General features: G+C 39.8%; 1 protein-coding gene and 1 pseudogene across 5 annotated transcripts in view; both read right to left on the minus strand.

The window, feature by feature from the left end:
- SFMBT1 (Scm like with four mbt domains 1) overlaps positions 1-21547 on the minus strand; it is a 165745-nt gene that overhangs the window by 16479 nt on the left and 127719 nt on the right. For all 5 annotated transcript variants that reach the window (XM_076008480.1, XM_012771581.3, XM_076008476.1 and 2 more), the window contains 10 exons: positions 20714-20960; positions 19889-19983; positions 18106-18207; positions 16046-16196; positions 13562-13644; positions 9553-9679; positions 8023-8136; positions 6383-6425; positions 3853-3917; positions 665-804 (listed from right to left, as the gene is read on the minus strand). In XM_076008480.1, the coding sequence (XP_075864595.1) occupies positions 665-804; positions 3853-3917; positions 6383-6425; positions 8023-8136; positions 9553-9679; positions 13562-13644; positions 16046-16196; positions 18106-18207; positions 19889-19983; positions 20714-20960 (1167 nt within the window). The remainder of the gene's footprint in view (positions 1-664; positions 805-3852; positions 3918-6382; positions 6426-8022; positions 8137-9552; positions 9680-13561; positions 13645-16045; positions 16197-18105; positions 18208-19888; positions 19984-20713; positions 20961-21547) is intronic.
- On the minus strand, positions 18232-19877 carry LOC105875065 (endoplasmic reticulum resident protein 29 pseudogene; annotated as a pseudogene).

Consider the following 21547-nt stretch of genomic DNA (forward strand, 5'->3'; position numbering starts at 1 on the left):
CATATTAATTAACAAACATTAACCAAATAATAACAAAGATATGACAGCTGCCCAAAGTTGCAATAAGAGAATAACCAGATCCTTTTAAATATTCAAAATGTTATGGTCAGGAAAAAAACAGGCACCGTTCATGAATTTCAAATTACTCTAGCACATACTTTCAAATGCTTTCCCAGCCATGATACACAGAAAATTTTATTTGTTTGGAACACTAGGTAGACACCTAAGCATTCTCATGGCTGGAAGAGTCTGCCTTGCCACCCTGAGGGCTAAACTGTTCAGTATGTCCTCATATCTGTTACATGCCGTACAACGCACTGGCTCTTGTATAACTTTATCACAGACCCTAGACTAATGCCACACAGCCTCTCATTGTACACTAAATTCACAGTTCACTCTTACACAGTTCTCATGTGGTCTCTGGCAGGTGACCTTTCTACACTGACAGAGGTGAACCTGCTATGTGAAGAACTGCTTAGGTGAATGTTTCCTAGGGAGTAGAAATAACAACATGCCCGGCTCCCTGTCTAATACACGAGAAAAGTTAGTAACTTCTGATAAAACCTAGAGTTGTCATGTCTATGGCATGCACCTCCCTGTATGAATGAGCCTAGGAGAATGCTGTGAACTTTCAAAGCTCTTTTGCTCTAGGCCAGAATCTTACCTCTCTAAGGACCAGAACACAGTTCCCAGGCCCTACACATTGAGGCAGCTCAGCAATTCTTCCTTTATTAAGATATGGCCCTGAGAAGCAACGGTGGTTGAAGTATATCTTTGGACAGCAATATTTTCCATTAATTACAACTGAGAAATGAAGAGAAACAAATATTCAGAACAGTCATTTGCTACCTCATGTTCCCAAAGCTGAATTACCAAGGGAAAAATATATGCCATTGTATAAAGTTCAGAATTACATATTTTGAAGTTTAACATTATTGTCTGAGAATACTCTTGAAATACCTTATAATACAAAGCTTATACGTACCTTATTCTTACTTACAGAGCTTATCACTAGGCTAAAATCAAACAATATACTGAATTACATACCGACCAGTTCCTGGGATAATGCAATATTTTGTTCTAGAGCCCTATACTTCTATTGCTAAAGGAAGTAGAGGATCTATTTCAAGAACCCTTGATGATTCTAGATGATCAATAATTTCTTTACTAGGTCATCAAAACCCAACTATTCAAAAATCTATTATGGAATATTTCTAGGAATTGATGGTGAATATTATTTAGAACTACTGTTTGCCTCCTTAAAATCACCAAACTAATATGGCAGCTTTTGATGTGTGGGAGTTCTCCCATTTCTGAGGGCTAAAGTATGCTACGACCACATCTCCACGTTCTTCTTGTACTGTGTGGTGTAACTGGGCCTTAAGACCCCTCTCTTCAACTATTTCTATGAATACTATACTTCATAATTTTTTTTTAAATCTCCTCATAGTGGATGGCATTTCAGCTATGTGAAAAATTCAAACACTAAAACACCTTCATTTTGATATAAAGCAGAGAGTAGCTCTTCTGATAGATACTGCCCATTTATCCAACATTAAGAAAAGAGATGCGTGCACACTGCCCACTGTTGACAGGACAGAAAGTTCATACTGCTCTAATTAAGAATGCAGTCTTAAGCCAGGCGCGGTGGCTCACGCCTGTAATCCTAGCACTCTGGGAGGCTGAGGCGGGCGGATTGCTCAAGGTCAGGAGTTCGAAACCAGCCTGAGCAAGAGCAAGACCCTGTCTCTACTATAAATAGAAAGAAATTAATTGGCCAACTAATATGTATAGAAAATTAGCCGGGCATGGTGGCGCATGCCTGTAGTCCCAGCTACTCGGGAGGCTGAGGCAGAAGGATTGCTTGAACCCAGGAGTTTGAGGTTGCTGTGAGCTAGGCTGACGCCATGGCACTCACTCTAGCCTGATCAACAAAGCGAGACTCTGTCTCAAAAAAAAAAAAAAAAAAAAAAAAAAAAGAATGCAGTCTTAGCACAGTGGTCAGCATGTTGGTGCCTACGTTCCCGTTTGAACTCTGCCACCCAGATCCTCCTCTTCAGAATTAAGGCACTCATGCCCCTGTTGATGGGAATGTTTGCAGCTTACAACTCTCAGTTCTAAGTCTATCCTGGAATTGCCCTGAGCTAGGGACCACCCTTAGTAGGAGAGAGACACTATGCCCCTTGTGAGGTAGGGAGGGAGCAGAGGCCCACTTCCAATAACTGGTCTATAAGGTGTGGCTACTATGCCTGAATCAGGGACAACTTTGAGTGGCTATATCAGCTTCAAGGCTCCCCATGGAACTAGAAGAAACTTCTGTTGCAAGTGCATTGTTGTTCAACTTCACTCTGCTGAATCCTGCTTCCTTTACTCTCCTCCCAAGAGCCGTTTCCAAAAATTGTCTCCAATGAAACTCCTACATGCAATACTGGAGTCTCAGACTCTGTTTCCCAGGGAACCTGACCTATGACAAAAACCCAAACCAGAAGGCCTTGGCTTAAGTCATGTAGGAGATATTAATGCCTTAATCCTGTGGTTTCAGTAGGCATTAGAATGGCCATCGATGCATCAAAAACAAGTAGATGAGCTCCTGTAGACCCAGGTACTCGGAAGGCTGAGGTGAAAGGATGACTTGAGCCCAGGAATTTGAGACCAGTCCGGGCAACACACTGAGACCCCATCTCAAGGAAAAAAAAACCCCACCAAACAAACAAAAAGCCCAAGGAGTTACACAGCCCTAATCCTCTATGGATAAATGATGTAATAAAAAGGTAGTAGGTGGAAGAGACAGAAGTATAGGTGTCCAACTTGAGAAGGATCTGAGTTGCATTTCTGGCTCTTCTACTCAGAAGCTGTGTGACCTCTCTGAGCTTTACTTTGCTTTCTTTTGTAGGCATTTAAAAAATATCATTAAAATGCCCAATCTGTGCTAGAATCTACACAGCCAAGATGCTAAGCATTATACAACCAGCACAGGGGAAGTTAAGAGTAGTTCAAGAGAGATACCTGGACAAAAGGCTTGAACCTCCAGCAAGGATCTTTGTCTTATTTATTGGGCACTGACTCTCTTTTTCCAGTGCTTTTTTTTTAATGTATATATATAAATTGTGAAACGTATATACAAAGGTGTGCCTATTATAAGAAGAGTTTTAAAAAGAATAACCCCCTCACCTCTCACCCACCTAGCTTAAGAAAGAACACTCCCTAGAGGCTGAGCGTGGTGGCTCAGCCTGTAATCCTAGCACTCTGGGAGGCCGAGGCGGGAGGCGGGCGGATCGCTCAAGGTCAGGAGTTCAAAACCAGCCTGAGCAAGAGCAAGACCCAATCTCTACTAAAAATAGAAACAAAATTAATTGGCCAACTAATATATATAGAAAAAATTAGCCGGGCATGGTGGTGTGTGCCTATAGTCCCAGCTGTAGTCCCAGCTACTTGGGAGGCTGAGGCAGAAGGATTGCTTGAGCCCAGGAGTTTGAGGTTGCTGTGAGCTAGGCTACTGCCATGGCACTCACTCTAGCCTGTGCAACAAAGTGACACTCTGTCTCAAAAAAAAAAAAAGAACACAGCCTAGAAAGCCTCAGGTTCTTTAAAGTCAGGGATGATATTAACCACCAGAGCCCTTGGTATAAACAGGTGATCAGTGAAGAATAGCTACAATTATTAGAAATGGGCAGAAAGATCAGCCTAGAGATGATTATTAAACTAAATACATCTTAGTTTTAACTCTAAAGTCACAAGCAATCTATGAAGCCACATGTTATAAATCAAGTGTATTATTAAAATTATTTTCAGACATAGTACATTAAAGGAAACTAACGGTTCTCTTTTCTGTAAGATTATATACACTCATACCTGAGTCTGTGGAGTTCAGCTCCTGATTCTTCAGGCCCTCATGGACAGTCCTTGATGATGGTACTCTGGGTCAAGAAACACAGCAAAATAGTGAGATAATTCTTAAGACCAGTAAAGCGTAAGGGTTAGTTTCCTTCAACTCTACGAGGAAAATAAATGTGGCATGCTGCAAAATATATAATAAAAGGTACTCTCCCCTCCTTTTTTTTTTTTTAAGGAGACAGCCTTGCTTTGTCACCCAAGCTGGAATGCAGTGGCACAATCATAGCTCACTGCAGTCTCAAACTCCTGGGCTAAAACAATCCTCCTGCCGTGGCCTCCGAAAATGCAGGTATTATAGGCATGAGCCACTCCATCTGGCTGATCATACTTTAAAAAAGGAAAAACAAACCAGCAATTGCTTTTAAAACTATGTACAGAGTCTAATGAGTCAATGGATAGTCTTTAGACAGCATTGTGCTACATGTTCAAACAGTCTTTTCATTCATATAAGCATCTAAATAATTAAATGATTTATTTTTTCAATAGTCACAGAACAGAAACGTTTCTTGTATAGGGTCATTTTCTTCATCCATCAGTTTCAAAATTAAAGACAAATTATGTTAAAAAAAAAAACAGAGACTTAGTGTAAATGCAGCAATCACTGAAAAAGGCTAATATAGCTAGGTGTGGTGGCATGTACCTGTAGTCCCAGCTACTTTGGAGGCTGAGGCAGGAGGATCACTTGAGCCCAGGAGTTTGAGGCTACAGTGAGTTATGATCATGCCACTGTATTCCAGCCTGGGCAACAGAATGAGACCCTGTCTCTTAAAAAAAAAAAGGAGGGGGGTGCTAATAAAAGACTAATTTATCTTTTTTAGAATGTTTCCTGACTAAAGTTTTGGATCAGTTTTCACAATTAAGTCAAGGAAAAATCCAAGGCCAGTTTTTTGGTCACTGTTATCTCACCTCTCTACCTGGTATAAAATTCTACTGCCTTTCTCTCCATTATTATTATAATTTTTTTTTTTCAGAGACAGAGTCTCACTCTGTCACCCAGGCTGGAGTATAGTGGCACAATCATAGCTAACTGCAACTTGAAACTCCCAGGCTCAAGAAATCCTCCTGCCTCAGCCTCCTGAATAGCTAGGACTACAGGTGTGTGCCACCATGCCTAGCTAATTTTTTATTTTTTGTAGAAATGAAGTCTTACTATGTTGCCTAGGCTGGTCTTGAACTCCTGGACTCAAGCAATCCCCTCCTGCCCTCGGCCTCCCAAAGTGCTGGGATTATAGGCGTGAGCCACCATATGCAACCTCTCTCCACTTGTATTGTCAGTTTTATTTCCCACATAGCTACAAAGGTAGTTATGAATTATATAGTAGGGAAGTATAGAATTTGCTATATATGGAACTGTGTGCCCCCCCAAATTCATATGTTGAAGCCCTAACCCTCAATGTAACTGTAAATGGAAATAGGACTTTTGGGAAGTAATTAAGATTCAATGAGGTCATAAGGGGGCCCTAATCCAACAGGATTGGTGGCCTTATAAGAAGGGGGGTAGTGGGAGGGATCTCTCCACCATGTACAGACAGTGAAAAGGCAGCCATCTGCAAGCTAGGAAGAGAGCCTTCACCAGGAGCCAAATGGAATAGTACTTTGACTTCCTAGCCTCCAGAATGGGAGAAAATAAATTTCTGTGGTTTAAGCCATTCAGTCTATGGTATTTTATATGGCAGCCCAAGCAGACTAATATAGAATTCAACAGCTGATATTTTAAAACACACATGTACACACAGCAGCCTTTGTATTTTGTAAGGTTTGAAGGCATCGCTAATTAATTGCTTCTTAAAAGTTGTATGTGAAGGTATGCTATAGAGCTTCTTGAAGGACACAAAGCTACTCCGTTGAGTGTGAATTTCTTTTAGAGTTGTCTTCTACTTCAAGTATTTTTTGATTGTGACAAATCATATCCTGATTTACAATTTTTACTCTTCCTTAAAAAAAATACCAGCATAGGGACTCTCATTTCCTTTCTTTTATCCAAATGTGTCAGGTTCTGAAAGCCAAAGAAAAATCAATTTAGGGAATATCTTGAGAATGTATTTTACACTTTTGTATGTAGTGCCATTTAAAAAAATGCATATACTGTTAAAGAGAAGTATATAAATGACTAAAGGTTGAATTCAGGCCAGGCACAGTGGCTCAGGCCTATAATCCTAGCACTCTGGGAGGCTGAGAAGGGAAGACTGCTTGAGTTCAGGAGTTCAAGACCAACCTGAGCAAGAGCAATACCCCATCGCTACTAAAAATAGAAAAAATTAGCCAGGTGTGGTGGCATGTGCCTGCAGTCTCAGCATTTGAGCCCAGGGAATGCCCAGGCAACAGAGACTCTGTCTCTCAAAAAAAAAAAAAAAAAGTTAAATTCAAAGATTATCCTTTCATCTGAGAAAATAACATAGGAGATGTACTCTCTGAAATAGTTATTTATTTTTCTAGATATTCTAACTTTCAAATGTCAACTGTTCAGATATACTATTACATTACTTACTGTTTTTCTGGTTGAACCACTGCAATTTTCCTCTGTTTATGTACTGTAAGAAGAAAATAAAAATATAAATACCAGGGAAAATAAAAAGACAAAAGAAAATTTATATATGTATTAAGATTACACTAGCATATGTAAAACTTGATTTTATGTATGTATAACTAGCAAGTACTATAAATTAAATATCTAGACTAAGGCACATTTTCTGGGTAGAAGTCTTTAGACAAAGAGCAAAAACATTTTCAAGGCTCCCTGTGTTAATCAACTCCTATGAATATTTTCTAAGCAAAAATAGATATTCAAAAGAAAAACTGACTTGCCATGGGTGCCAAGCCCATTACAAATGGTGCTGGGAAAACTGGATATCCACATGAGTGAAGTTGGACCCTTACGATATATCATATATAAAAATTAACTCAAAATTGATCAAAGATCTAACCATAAGAACTAAAACTATAAAACTCTTACAGAAAAACATAGGAGAAAAATCTTCCTGACACTGGATTTGTCAATGATTTTTTTACCATATGACTTGCAATTCCCACTCCTGAGGATACACCCAAGGGAAATGAAAACATACATCCATATACTGCTAACAGCTTATGGGGGTTTCTTTCTGGAAGGATGAAAATGTTCTCAAATTGACTATAGTGATAGTTACACAACTTTGCGACTATACTAAAACCACTGAATTGTATACTTTAAAGGAGTGAATTTCATGGTATATAAATTATATCTCAATAAGCTGTTTAAAAGGGGGGAGAGAGGGAAGGAGAGAGGAGGTGTGATGTCACTTCCAAGATTAGGTTGCAGAAAGACTCTGGCTTCCATCTTGCTGAACCTCTTTTGCTTCTTCATTCTGATGGAAACAAGTTGCCATGCTATAAGCTGCCCTACAGAGAGGCCCACATTGCAAGGAACTAAGGAAAGCCACCAGCCAACATCCAGCAAGGAGCTCAGGTCCTCAGTCCAACAGCCCACAAGGAGATAATTTTTGCTATTATGGTATGAATGTTTGTGCCCCCTAAAATTCATAATGAAACCCAATCACCAATGTGTTGGTATTAGGAGGTGGGGTCTTTGGATGGTGCTCTACTCTCATGATTCAGATTAGTGTTCTTATAAAAGAGACACCAGAGACCTAGTAGTCTTTCCAGCATCTGAGGACATAGCAAGAAGGGACCATCTATGAACCAGGCAATGCACCCTCACCAGACACTGAATCTGCTAATGTCTTCATCTTAGACTTCCCAGCCTCCAGAACTGTGAGAAATAAATTTCTATATTTGTAAATAACCCATTCTGTGGTATTTTGGTATAGTAGCTAGAATGGACTAAGACACCTGACAATAATCATCTGAATAAACCTGGGAGCAGATCCTCCCCTAGTTGGGCCTTGAGATGACTACAACCCTGGTTGACACCTTGATCATAGCCTGTGAGAAACCTGGATCTAGAGGACCCACCCAAGTTGTACTCAGATTCCTAACCCATAAAAACTATATGATATTAAATGTTTACAACAATAAATCATTTCTTATGCAGGAACAAATAACTAGCATATCATTTTGTTCTTCTCTGAAATGTCCAGATTCATCCTAATTGGTAGCAGCCACCCAATAAATCCTCTAATAGACAGATACCTCGTGCTCGGCGAGGAGTGCTGAGGGGGTGGCCATTGGTTTCACACCAGCCCAAAGGAAATATATCCATGGATTCCACACTCACAATGCATTCAGGTATAGGCTTCTTAGAACCTGTTCAGGATTAAAAAAAAATTTTTTTTTAGACTATTAAATAACCTTCTTCATAAACAACTTTCTAGACAAGGTTCTACTCTTGCAGTAATACATACACAAGTCCCTTGAGCAAGTATCTTTTACATGGAAGTTATACTTTTTCATGTATGATAAATGTTAGGAAGAAAAGTAAACTGTCCCCAATGTATGCTGCGTAAGGACCAAAATGGGTACAGGTGAATATACAAGGTGACCTTTACCTAGGGAACAGCAAATAAGCAACTGGAACTACCACTGGTATTATTCAAATGGTTAATAAATATTATAGTCACTTGCTTGAAATAACTGGAAACCAAAAGACAAAAGTGACAGTTCTACTCAATAAGAACAATACTTTTGTTACTCCAGGAATAAGCCAGAAAGTAGAACAGTTAATTCAAATCAGGAAGTGATCTGGCAAGTTGCTCAGCAGGGGCTGCATAAACTTTTACATTCAGTGTTGTCCTTGAAATATGTGTTAAATGCTAATTCTACAAATCAGAAACAGAATCAGACTCTTCTCAGACTCTGACCATTTGGCAGCAGGATAAAAAAGAAACCCAGGCCACACATAGTAACTGTGGCACTGAGTACTCACATGGTGCCTTCCATCCTGAAACCTGTCCAATCACTGAATATTACTTTTAGTTGAATATGTCATTTTAACTTTATATACTTCTTTGTTCTATTGAGCTGGGGCAACTAATATACTATCTCTTCAATAAACTAGGTGTTGGCCAGGCGCAGTGGCTCATGCCTGTAATCCTAGCACTCTGGGAGGCCAAGGCAGGCGGATTGCTCAAGGTTAGGAGTTCAAAACCAGCCTGAGCAAGAGCAAGACCCCATCTCTACTAAAAATACAAAGAATTAATTGGCCAACTAATATATATAGAAAAAATCAGCCGAGCATGATGACGCATGCCTGTAGTCCCAGCTACTCGGGAGGCTAAGGCAGGAGGATCGCTTGAGCCCAGGAGTTTGAGGTTGCTGTGAGCTAGGCTGACGCCACGGCACTCACTAGAGCATGGGCAACAAAGTGAGACTCTGTCTCAAAAAAAAATAAAAAATAAACTAGGTGTTAATGCTCACACTTGCCTATTTTGGTCACATCAAAATACATGCTATTTGATTTATCCTTTCTTCTTCCTGAAAATGGGGGACTCTGTAGTAAAGGATTTTTATTCACATTCATTTCCTAAAACTTGAAATTTTTCAGAGCCAGGGAGAGAAAATAAATTTTTAGCTTAGAATCCTGTATTACAAATTAGAAGTCTCTGGATAGGATCCCTATTTAAGTAATCCATTAAGTTTAAGCCACACTGCAGGTACAAGAGTAAACAGGAAGAGCAAAGAAGAGTAGCCATAGGAAGGCTTCTTAGGAGTGCTGGCACTTACCCTCCAGCTGGAGCCACAGGTAGGAGCCTCTCACTGCAGTGATGGTGGCAACACACACTTCTTCAGGGAGAACAGGGTTCACCGCCTCAAGCTTCATGTTTTCCTTAAATTCATGCTCAGAAATGGACTAGAAAACGAATGACTCAAATACATTTACTGGACTAACACTCAGTATTAACTCAATGTGTTCAGCTTTCAGAAGACCTTTTTCAAGTAGTACTTAATCCCTCTAGGTTTACTTTAAAAGCTACAAATTTATTTTGTACTCTTTTGCTCTTAATGAAGCAAAGGGAAAATGTGTGCCCTTCTTAGTGTTATAGGCAGTATGGTCCTTCAGGTCAGATAGTCCTGCATTACTGATAGCTGTATGACCTTGCCCAAGCTATGGAACTTTTTTGCCTCAGTTCTTCACCTGTCAGATGAAGTTGAGGACACCTATCTTGCTGGGTTACTACAAAGTATCAATGAAATGATATATATAAGGTTCTGTGTCCTGAACCACGTGGCTCTCAACAACTGTTGGTTCACTTCCTCTCTCATAAAGGGCCTGTACAATAAGCTGCCTGGTTCATAACTATATGTGTTTCATAAAAGGCAGTCAGGATAAAGAATGCTTATGAAAGGAGGAAAGAGTCATTTAAAATAGAAAAATTTGTAGCTTTGGGGTCAAAATGGACAAGTGAACATCTGCATTTCATTGTTTTCTGACAACCAACTAAAACTAAAATTGTTTTTGTTTTTAAGGACAACTCTTAACAGGATGCATATATCAGGAGAGGAAACAACATTATATGAACTGAAATTAGAATAGGGTGTAAAAACTAAGTTCGCATATTAATGAAAGGTACAGTAAAGAGAGCTAAGAACTGGCAAAAACAGGTACTAGGCAATTGAAGTGGAGGAGAAATATTTAAAACAAGGATTTGCTGAAAACATTCAAGAAGCATTTAGGTTAGACCACTGACTCCTCCACTCTACATCACAGGGCAACTGTCCCTTTTTCTCCCCCAAAGAGATTTACCCTCTAGACAGTGTAAGACATAAGATCCCTGGGTAGGACACAAGCAACTGCTGAGGGCATGCATGTGGTGCCCAAAACAGGAATTAGCATATGGAATGCTGAAAGGCCCAGCCCTTGCCTCTACTATCAAGCAGAGGACTAGAAGAGACCTTTTATGATAATATGACAACCCTAAGAAGAAACACATAAAAATCTGGAGTTAGGTTTCTTCAACAAATGGTCAGCCAGATCTCACCCATAGGAAAGTTTAAGGTTGACAAACTCCATCCACATGTTTAGAGTTTTCTTTCTTTCTATTTATTTATTTATTTTTGAGACAGAGTCTCACTCTGTTGCCCAGGTTAGAGTGAGTGCCATGGCGTCAGCCTAGCTCACAGCAACCTCAAACTCCTGGGCTCAAGCAGTCCTTCTGCCTCAGCCTTCCAAGTAGCTGTGACTACAGGCATGCGTCACCATGCCCGGCTAATTTTTTCTATATATATGTTTAGTTGCCCAATTAATTTCTATTTTTAGTAGAGACAGGGTCTTGCTCTTGCTCAGGCTGGTCTCGAATTCCTGACCTTGAGCGATCCACCCGCCTCAGCCTCCTAGAGTGCTAGAATTAGAGGCGTGTACCACCACGCTCGGCCCCTAGAGTTTTCAATCAGCTTTTTTAGTCCCCCATTCTTAAATATAAGCAACAACCAAGAATTACCAGATATCTAAGGAGATGAAAGCCAGAGACCAAAACAGATAAAACAAGCAACTTATAGAAAGCAGAGATTATGTTAAGAAGAAAACCTCAGGGGTTGGATGGGGTGAGGGTGTTATTTAATATCCTTCTGAGAGGTAAGGAAAACCATTGCATCCTTAGAGCAGAAAGAATAAAGAACCATTCAAAGAAGAAATATAATTCCAAAAAATAAAAAACATGGTATCAAAAACTAAAAATTCAAAAGAAAAGTTGAAAAAGAAAATTTAGGAAATCTTCCAGAAAACAAAGCAAAAAAGACAAAGAAAGAGAAAACAAGAGACAAAAAGGTAAGAAAAGTAGAGGTTTGAGTCAGAGGGCCAACATCAAAATAAAAGAAATTCCAGAAAGAGAAGAGAGAAAATGGAAGGAAGGAAATCAAAGAAGTGTTCAAGAAAATTTCCCAGGACAGACAGGCATGAGGGTCTGTCTGAGATTCTCACAGAGAAAGTGCCCAATGAGAACCCAGCACAATGGATGAAAACAGGCCCACATCAAGGCTCATCACTATGAAAATTGGTGACAAAATGATTCTATAATCTTCCTGGGAGGAAGATCATCTACAAAAGATCAGCATTGGTCATCTACAAAAGATCAAGAATAAGAATGGCTTTCAACTAACTTCTCGACAGCAACACTAGAAGTTAGAAAACAACTGAGCAATGTTTTCAATACTCTGAAGTAAAATAATTTCCAAACTAAAATTCCATATTGAGCCAAACTATGAATTAAGTTAGTAGAATGAAGGCATTTTCAAATACACAGTGTCTACAAAAATTTACCTCCCTTACACTCTGTTACAGAAAGCTCCTGAGAAATGGGCTCTACCAAAACAAGGAAGTAAATCAAGAAAGAGGTGGCCCGGAGACATATAAAACAGGTGGCCTCAAATCATGAGAAAGGGGAGAGAGCAATTCCTTGGGTGACACTGAAGGGCAATTCCATGATTACAACTACATGGTGAGCCTAGAGAGCAACCCATCCAGGGAGAGAGAGTGGAGGCTGCTATGAAGGCTGCCTCTAAGAAAAATGTTAGGAATGACAGATTTGTTGGTATCACTGCTTCTATGGAGATAGTAATGAGATGCTACTGGGAGGTGTGGAAAGAGCTAGCAATAGAAACAAAGAAATTAAGCAAATGAAAAACAAGGTAAATAAAAAAAGGAAACAATCATAAAATACTGCAGTGCTCAGCTGTGAATATTTGAATGCATATAATGTAAAAATTCAATTGAGATTTAACCAAAAATTATAATATAACTCTAAAGAAAGAAGTAGGTAAGACGGAGGAGAAAGGTAATGTAAAATACCTAAATGCTCATTGACCATAATACAGAACTAAGAAACATGTCCAAAATTAACGACTCAAAAGATAGCACCTTATTATTTTGAAAATGAGGCTGGGCACGGTGGCTCACGCTTGTAATCCTAGCTCTCTGGGAGGCCAAGGCGGGAGGATTGCTCAAGGTCAAGAGTTCAAAACCAGCCTGAGCAAGAGCGAGACCCTGTCTCTACTATAAATAGAAAGAAATTAATTGGTCAACTAATATATATATATATGTGTATATATATATATATAAATAAAATTAGCTGGGCGTGGTGGCGCATGCCTGTAGTTCCAGCTACTCGGGAGGCTGAGGCAGGATGATTGCTTGAGCCCAGGAGTTTGAGGTTGCTGTGAGCTAGGCTGACACCACGGCACTCTAGACTGGGCAACAAAGCGACTCTGTCTCAAAAAAAAAAAAAAAAAAAAAAGGACAATGCTGGAATTACAGTGAGAAGAATAGGAGGTGGTTACTTCTGGGAAAGGAGACTGTGGAAAGGGGTAGGGTAGGGACTGCTGTTTTACTTTCTCAACCATTTACTGCTATTTGGCCCTTTAAATCATATGCATGTATTACTTGGATAGAAGTATTTTTAAATAAGCTTAATAATTTTTCTCCACTTAATATTTTCAACATTTTTCCACATTAAACCATCAAAAATAATTATGAAATAAAATTTCAAATTCATATGATTTCAACTACTAAGAACAATTAAACTGATAAACTTACAAAACTAACTTAACTAGCAAACTAAATGATTAACTTCTGTAGTAAGCATATTTTTCTTTGGAACATTTTATTAGAATCACCAAGGTGCTCATCTGGGTTGAGTGAGATGATTCCTTTCTTAGTGATAATCGTAACAAGCAAGAGAAGCACAGCAGTGACGGCAGCCCTGAAGCAGTGGCCACAAAGGCTGCAAGGGGTTCTCACCGAAGGAAAGCACCTCTGGGGAGCAGCTTCAGCACCACACTGTTTGAGGTAGTCAGCCCAGTCAAAGTCCTGGCTTGGGTAGCCTAGGTGAGGATAAAAGAACAACAATTCACACTATACCTACTTGCCTGGCTTTACCACTCTGCCAGGGGTCCACCCACAACTTCCAATGCTAATTTGAGGACTTGGATAATGTTAGAGAGGGCGGAAAGCACTCTATAAATTCAAAGCATTGTTAGTTTTATAAAAGAGAGCAACTCTTGGCCGGGCGCGGTGGCTCACGCTTGTAATCCTAGCACTCTGAGAGGCCGAGGCGGGCGGATTGCTCAAGGTCAGGAGTTCAAAACCAGCCTGAGCGAGACCCCGTCTCTACTATAAAAATAGAAAGAAATTAATTGGCCAACTAATATATATATATAAAAAATTAGCCGGGCATGGTGGCTCGTGCCTGTAGTCCCAGCAACTTGGGAGGCTGAGGCAGTAGGATTACTTGAGCCCAGGAGTTTGAGGTTGCTGTGAGCTAGGCTGACGCCATGGCACTCACTCTAGCCTAGGCAAGAAAGCGAGACTCTGTCTCAAAAAAAAAAAAAAAAAAAAAAAGAGAGCAACTCTGGTCAAGCTATAACAATACAATGAAATTCTCTGGATAAATTTTTAAACTTTTAAATTTCAAACAAATCATTTATTTTGAGCAATATTTTATATGATTAGTTGCTGGCAATTTGCCAAAAGAATTTAAAATAGTTATGACTAGATTTGATCAGTATACATATAAATCCTGTCTTATTATCGATTCTATTAGGACTTAGGCTCTGAGGAAAAGTGATGGCAAATACTACTAGTTAATCAACAAAGACTTCTTTGATAAAGCTATTTCCTTAATGTCTTAGCTACTACTGATAAAATGCTGTCAGCATTGTTTTCAGATTCATGTACTACTATATAGAATCAAAGCTTTTATAACTGGAATCATGAATCCATTTCAGAAAAAAATGTTGAGCTTAACTCCCTACTTAAGTCTACCAAGGATCTTGATGGAAGCATCTCCAATCTGCTGCCTTAATTCAGCACCATGTGCATGCAAGGAACTCAGAGAGGCCAAATGTCGTCAGTGTCTGAGTTGCTCTCAGCCTCCACAGAGCGTAATGTAATGTCTCACAGGCAACAAAGCAGGCTGCTCAAGACGATGTCCTCCCATAGCCAAACAGCCCCTGCAGTCACCTTCCCTGCCCACATGAGACTGGCACCATGTTCTCCCTCTGCCTCCACCTCAATTCCTGACAGTACATTTTCTGCCATTTTCAATTTCATAATCTACTACTTTGCTTCTATTTACAAAGATAGCTGACCTGTCTGTAACAATGCCGACAGCTCTGATATCTTTAACAATTGTTTCTTCCTTTTCACTTAAAGATGGAAAGAAAGATAAAGAACTTGGGATGTCCAGAGCCTTCCTGGAAACCAAGAACTTCCTTCTGTGCATGTTCCTCACACACTCTCCAACTAGGTACTCCTATACTTTGTTCACTAACAGGAGAACCTGGGAAGTTCTGTTAGTATTTTCCCCTATTTGCCCCTTGAAGGGACTGGGTAGTATTCATTTTTGTCTCCCCAGTGACAAGCTCATGCTAGGCTCACAGCAAACATTCCATAAATGTTTATTGGATGAATGATGATTGAATGGAGGACAAAAGGTTCTGAGTATGACCCTTGTTAACACCAAAGAATACTTCCAGCCCAGTGTTCCAGCAGTCACCATTTAGAAAGCCTACTAATAAAGTACATATAAACTATCAATCAAATAATCTGATTTCCAAATATAAAAAATCATAAACATCTGACATTTTCCAGATACTCTAAATTTAAAAATATTAAAAATTTCAGTCAAGCTCAACTATGTCATAGTTAAGAGTCTTGATTAAAGAAAGGGTCAAAGACCTATATTTTGCAAAGTTGCAAATGCCAGGAAAATGATCTGCTATTTTTCCTACCTATGGGCTCTCTGAGTCCTTCTCTTGACCACAAACTTCCCTCTGAAGAGTTATCTTCCATGAGAAAGCCCAGACGCCTAGAATTATCAATAATCTTCCTTCTAGCCTTGGCCCTATGGCCTTTTTTCACAGCCAGCTCCCAATGCTTACTGTGCATCCTGGCCCATCTCCCTGTGACTTCCTCACAGATATAAGATGGGATGGACTAAGGAGCCAGCACAGAACCCTGGCTGGAACCTGGTCTTCCAAGTGGTTATGAAGATATCTGTATCAAGGTACAAGGACAGAACATACTCTCATTAACTAACAGTTTTTTAGCTTGATTTTATAACTTTTGAATATGTAAATATATAGAATTCATTTATACTTGTCTCAGGCCCCTAAAATGTCAGGGACAGGCTAGAGCATGAGAGGGACAAGGCAATGCCATCTGACACATCTTATCTCAAGGAAAAGCTCTCCAGTAACAACTCAGAAAACAGTGAATGCACACCTGGAGGGGGACTGATATGTAGGCCATTCTTTAGACTCCACTGCACAGGGAAGATGCCAGGACTGTCGGCATGGCATACAAAGGATCGCCGCACGTGCTCCTCAGGCCGCAAGTCGTCCATTTCCACCAGAAAGTACTTCTCATCAAACACCTGTGTGTGCAATTAACAGATAAAACAAACGGTCTCATATGTATGTACACGAACACCGAGTACGTGTGTATATGTATATATGTTTTTCCCTTGGCACAGCCAAATGTTACAAAAGTTCATAGTTACAAAGTATTAATAATACTAAACACTCAATAAATGCTAGCTCTGTGTCATATAGTAGTGCAGTCCCCAACCCCTGGGCTATGGATTGGTACTGGGCTGTGGTCTGTTAGGGACCAGGCCACAGAGTTCTGTCGCCCCCCTACCCCCTGCACTGCTTGTTTGTGGAAAAATTATCTTCCATGAAACTTAGGAAACGGGTAGGGGATGGCACATAGCAGGAGGTGAGCAGCAGGCAAGCAAAGCTTTGAAGCTTCATCTGTATTTACAGCCGCTCCTCACTGCTAGCATCACGCCTTGAGCTCCCCCCACCCCACCCCAGGGTGGAAAAATTTTCTTTCATGAAACCAGTCCCTGGTGCCAAAAAGGTTGGGAACCACTGATAATATATAAACATATGATTACTATTTTAATTAAATGCTTTCGTGTATCAATTCAATTTTAATCTTCCTAACAACCTAACAACCATTACCAACTCCATTTTGCAGATAAGGAAAATGAGTTTAAACAAAATTTAAAAACTTGTCCTAGGCTTCAAAGCCAGGAAAAAGCAGAACCTGGATTCAAACCCAAGTAGTTGGTCTCCAAACAAAATTTAGTTAAAGTTTAGTGAGGAGTCAACTACACCAGTATGTATTAGTTTTCAGATCCTAGCTAGCCCAGTTCCAAATGCCAAAGAGAGAATTTTTTTAAATCTCCTGACTTCTTACTATCCCACATCCCTTCATACTCCAGATAGGGCCTTCTGACCTCACTTGCAGGTTCAGAATCCCTTTCTCTGAGAAAATTCTTCCAAGACAGGAAAAATTTAAATCTTAACAGGTTAGATGATTCAGCATCCAAGTGACTATTCATTCCTATAGTCACAGTCAATTCGGGGTTCTACTTTCAACTTTGGTTCTATTTCTGCTGCAGTCCTAAACTGAAACCTACTCCCTAATGCCTCGGTTGGAGTGACTGAGTAACTAGGCTTTGATAACCAGCTCAATTCTTACTGTTACCCCAACAAGAGCCTTATTTTTTTTTTTTTTTAGAGACAAACAGAATCTCGCTCTATCACTCTGGGTAGAGTGCAGTGGTATCACATAGCTCACAGCAACCTCAAACTCCTGGGCTCAAGCAATCCTCCTGCCTCAGCCTCCTGGGTAGCTGGTACTATAGGCGCGTACCACCACACCCAGCTAATTTTTTCTATTTTTGGTAGAGATAGGGTCTTGCTCTTGGTCAGGCTGGTCTTGCTCAAACTTCTGACCTTGAGCGATCCTCATGCCTCAGCCTCCCAGGTGTGAGCCACTGCACCCTGAGCCTTACTTTGGTCAGTCTTTGAAAAGATTAAAATCTGAATCTGAAGCACATAGTTGGAACCATCCTACTACCAGATCTTGTCACACTAATTGCCTGATCCTCAGGCATCTTCTCATCTCAATGAGCTGAGCTGTGCACCTGTTTGGACACTAATGATACTACCTGCCTCAAACTTTACAGATACTGTGGCCTACCTGCCAGTTAAATCTCCTTCCCCTATATACTCCTAGGCCTGCTCCAAAGAACATGTCCCCCACTACTCCAGTGCCCAGGCCCTTGTCTGCTTTGGCTAGGACTACCAAGCTCTGAAGAAGGAATGGTGCCACAGAGAACTGGGCAATACAAATACAGAAGTAATTCTAGCCTCACAGCTTAAGAGGAAAAATGGGTTAGATCAGTAGAGTCTGACGATCAAAACATCGCCAATTTTCTAAACCAGTCACCCTAACAAAGATGCTTACCAACAGAGTTATGTTCATTTTACCTTAACGATTGTAGCAGGAGAGATCCCAAAAGGAGACCAGGGGTCCACCGCTTCTAATTTCATATTTACAGCAAACATATGATTGCCAATAACTTGTTTGTCCTATAATGCAAACATGAATAGAGATAAAAACATAGTATTTTTGCATTCATTTTATACTTATATGTAGTTGAATACTACTCTAATTGATTAAAATAGAACTGTCCAGCTTCTGGTAAATCCTATAATTTTTTTCACAGAAAAAAACTTTCTGGGTAAAAACAAAAACACAGAAAGTACTCCTATTCTCTGCATTTGGAATACAATGTGGGATTATCTGGAGGAAAAAACAAATTAATTAATTAACTAATTAATATTCATATCCATAGGCCAAAGTATAATTTGGAAAAGAAAACCGGATGGCTTCAGGACCACTTAACCAAAACACGGAAACTTTAACTGGATCAGAATTACACCTGTCAAGGATTTGGGTAGTACACTTCTCTTTATAGCACCTTCTGAGAGGCACTCTGTGAGTGCTCCAGCTCTCCCCAGACTGGGTATAGGGATGTCCCAGGAATGGTCACATCAACATCAATGTCCAGGCAAACTCAGGGCTCAGAATTCTGGTACAGTACCACTTTTTCCACCACCCCCTTATATTCTACAAGGGTCTCACAGTCAGCAGGTTAAGTCTTCCCTCTCCACCCCCACCAAACCCTGGAAAACTCTAATGCGCCTTTTGACAGCTCCTCCTTCTTGGCCCCTTTCTTCTGGAAGGTAGTCAGGATGTTTACACTCTTCTGGAGTTTCTCCTTCTTCCTGTCACTCATCATGTTCTTCTCTATCAGTTTGGTGATCCCGGTCATCTCTGATGCTGGGAAATCCACCCCTTGGTCTGAGATCTTCCCCATGATCTTTGGGTATTACCCGGCCCACTTCGTCTGTCTCCTTCACACTTGAGAGGTTGCCACGCCCCTGCTTCAAGAGGACCTGGCAGGCCTCCATGCCAGAGGCCCTGATGAACTCCCCAGCCAGGGTGTCATATGCAGGCAGGCAACCAGGCATACCTAGGTAGACCCCTTGCCCTCTTAGCCAGTTCTGGATTGCACAAACTATAACTGCCCCACTATATGGGACTGGGTTTTCAAAGTCCCCATCCTGGAAAAGGTAGAAGATTGGATAGCTCTCTTTGTCCACCTTGTATTTCTCACTCGGCTCCATGTTCAACTTGTCACCATAATCTGAGATCCCACCTCTGCCACCAAGAAATCATCACTGGAAGCCGAGTTTTCAACAAGGTGTTTGAAATTATCCTGCTTCTTACTATAGTGTGTCAAACTTTACCAAGACTAACTTGCTTTTGGGAATGACCATGTAAAAAGTACGCAGGAGAAGGCTCCCCTTGGTGTGTAGGCTGCCGCCGCCATGCAAAGCACAGAGAAGCAGGAGGCCCAGAGAAGCACAGAGAAGCAGGAAAAGCAGAGGGGAGAGAGAAGTGGTGCAGGGGACAGTGGCAGCCATAATGACGGATTTCAGAAGCAGGAAGTAGAAACTTGTAGTCCCAAATTTATTTTATAACAGAAAAGATTCAAACTACTGAAACAGAACTTGGGGAGAAAATCAAGGCAATTATTAGAAGAAAACAAGGATGATCATCACTCTAGCCTTAACACCTTCTCATCCTTCAGAAGTCATGGCACTCTTACTAACTGCAGGGGTTATTTTATGCGTTCACCTCCCCAAATTGTTTTACTCTGCTGTAAGGAGAGCAATACCTATCTATCACATGTTTTGTGTTTACCTCAAATAAGTAAGACGGTAATGGCTCTTCTTCCTCCTCTTTCACTTTGGCCAAAATCTCTTGCCACTCAGCTTCATTTTTCAGATGTCTAATGGCTTTAATAAAACAAGACAGCATCCTTTAGATGATGAGAAAACCTATACATTTTTTAATTGTTCTGAAAGCATTCAAATAAACAAAAAAAGTCACTTTCCACTGGGATGAGCGAGGAAAGGGTTCAAGCGCACTTATATCCATCTTCACTGAAAGAACTTGCATCTTAACCTCAGTACTCTCTGCTCTGTGCAGAGCCTAGACAGTTAAGTTTTGTGAAAATACCTACAGTAAGATCATTAGGTTTGCTGTAATACATAAAACAATATAATACAACACCCAAATTGGGGCACATAATAATAAGTGTAAATTGATCTAAATAATAACTCCAGTTTTAATATTATTAGAATTTATTTTAATCAACAATTTGCTATGAACCCAATCTGCTGTATACCTATCTAAACGCTACCTAGAGAATTTTTTTCTTTATTTTATTTTGGTCAGGGTTCAGTATGTGTTGGGGCAGAAGTCTATAAGGTATAGCAATATGAGTGGAAAATTATAAAAGCAATAAAATCAAAAAAAAAAATAGGCACTTAATTTAACAACTCCATATAAACATTTTTGTAACATCTCTATTAGGTGAACTAGTGAAGGTTTTCATAATATACAGGATAATACATTTTTCAGTCTAATAGATATTAATGATAACAATAATGTAATGTTTAATAATATAATGTTTAACATAACAATAATGTAATGTAGTAAGAAAAATGTTCTATTACTCTTCACCTAATGGGGGCTGAAGCTCATATCCCTGTTGAGTGGCCCAACCAACATTATGAAGAAATGGATCCAAGTAATACAACCAATGTTCAAAATTGTCAGAATGTTCAAGTCCTTCATAACGCAGCTTTAGCCTTCCGCCAATGTTTTCTACTACAGTAACAATCCAAGTGCTTAAAGAGTCCCGGAAAGCTTGACATTCTAGTCTCGATCCTGGAGCAATGAGATCTAAAGGATTCCTCCCATTACGGAGCTGTAGGTTTAAAAAGTTAAATGATTAAATAAGAGAAGTAAACATAATATATTTAAAAAGCCAAGTTCTAAATGATCTCAAACCAGTCTTTGTATTTTTTACCCATTCAAAAGCCAGTGACATTGAATTGTCTACTATGACACAAATCTCTTACAGTATTATTTCCAGGTGATATGAAAATATTTATCTTGAAGAAAATCTACCAATAATGCGATAAAATTATTCTAATAGATCTTTCTCTAGGTCTATGGTTTAGTTTCATTTAGCAAAAATCTTAAAAATATCATTACTTTATTTCTGATTATAAAAGCAAGTATGATCATCATTAAAGAAAAAATGCCAACACGACAAAAGTCAAAGTCCCCCATAAGCCCAATTCTAAGAAAGAACAATGATAAACACTTTGGCATACACTCTTTTTCCACAAGCAAGTCAATATCCACCTCTGCCAGTCTGTCCATCTGCCTCTTTCTCTTATTTTTGGAAAAATGGGAGCACTGTATACTGTTTTTTCAATTTCTTCTTCACTTAGTACATCGTAGGTATCTTTCTACTACAGCACATACAAATCTTCCTCATATTTTACA

The sequence above is a fragment of the Microcebus murinus genome, chromosome 1, assembly GCF_040939455.1.
Source record: "Microcebus murinus isolate Inina chromosome 1, M.murinus_Inina_mat1.0, whole genome shotgun sequence".
NCBI classification, from domain to species: Eukaryota; Metazoa; Chordata; class Mammalia; order Primates; family Cheirogaleidae; genus Microcebus; species Microcebus murinus.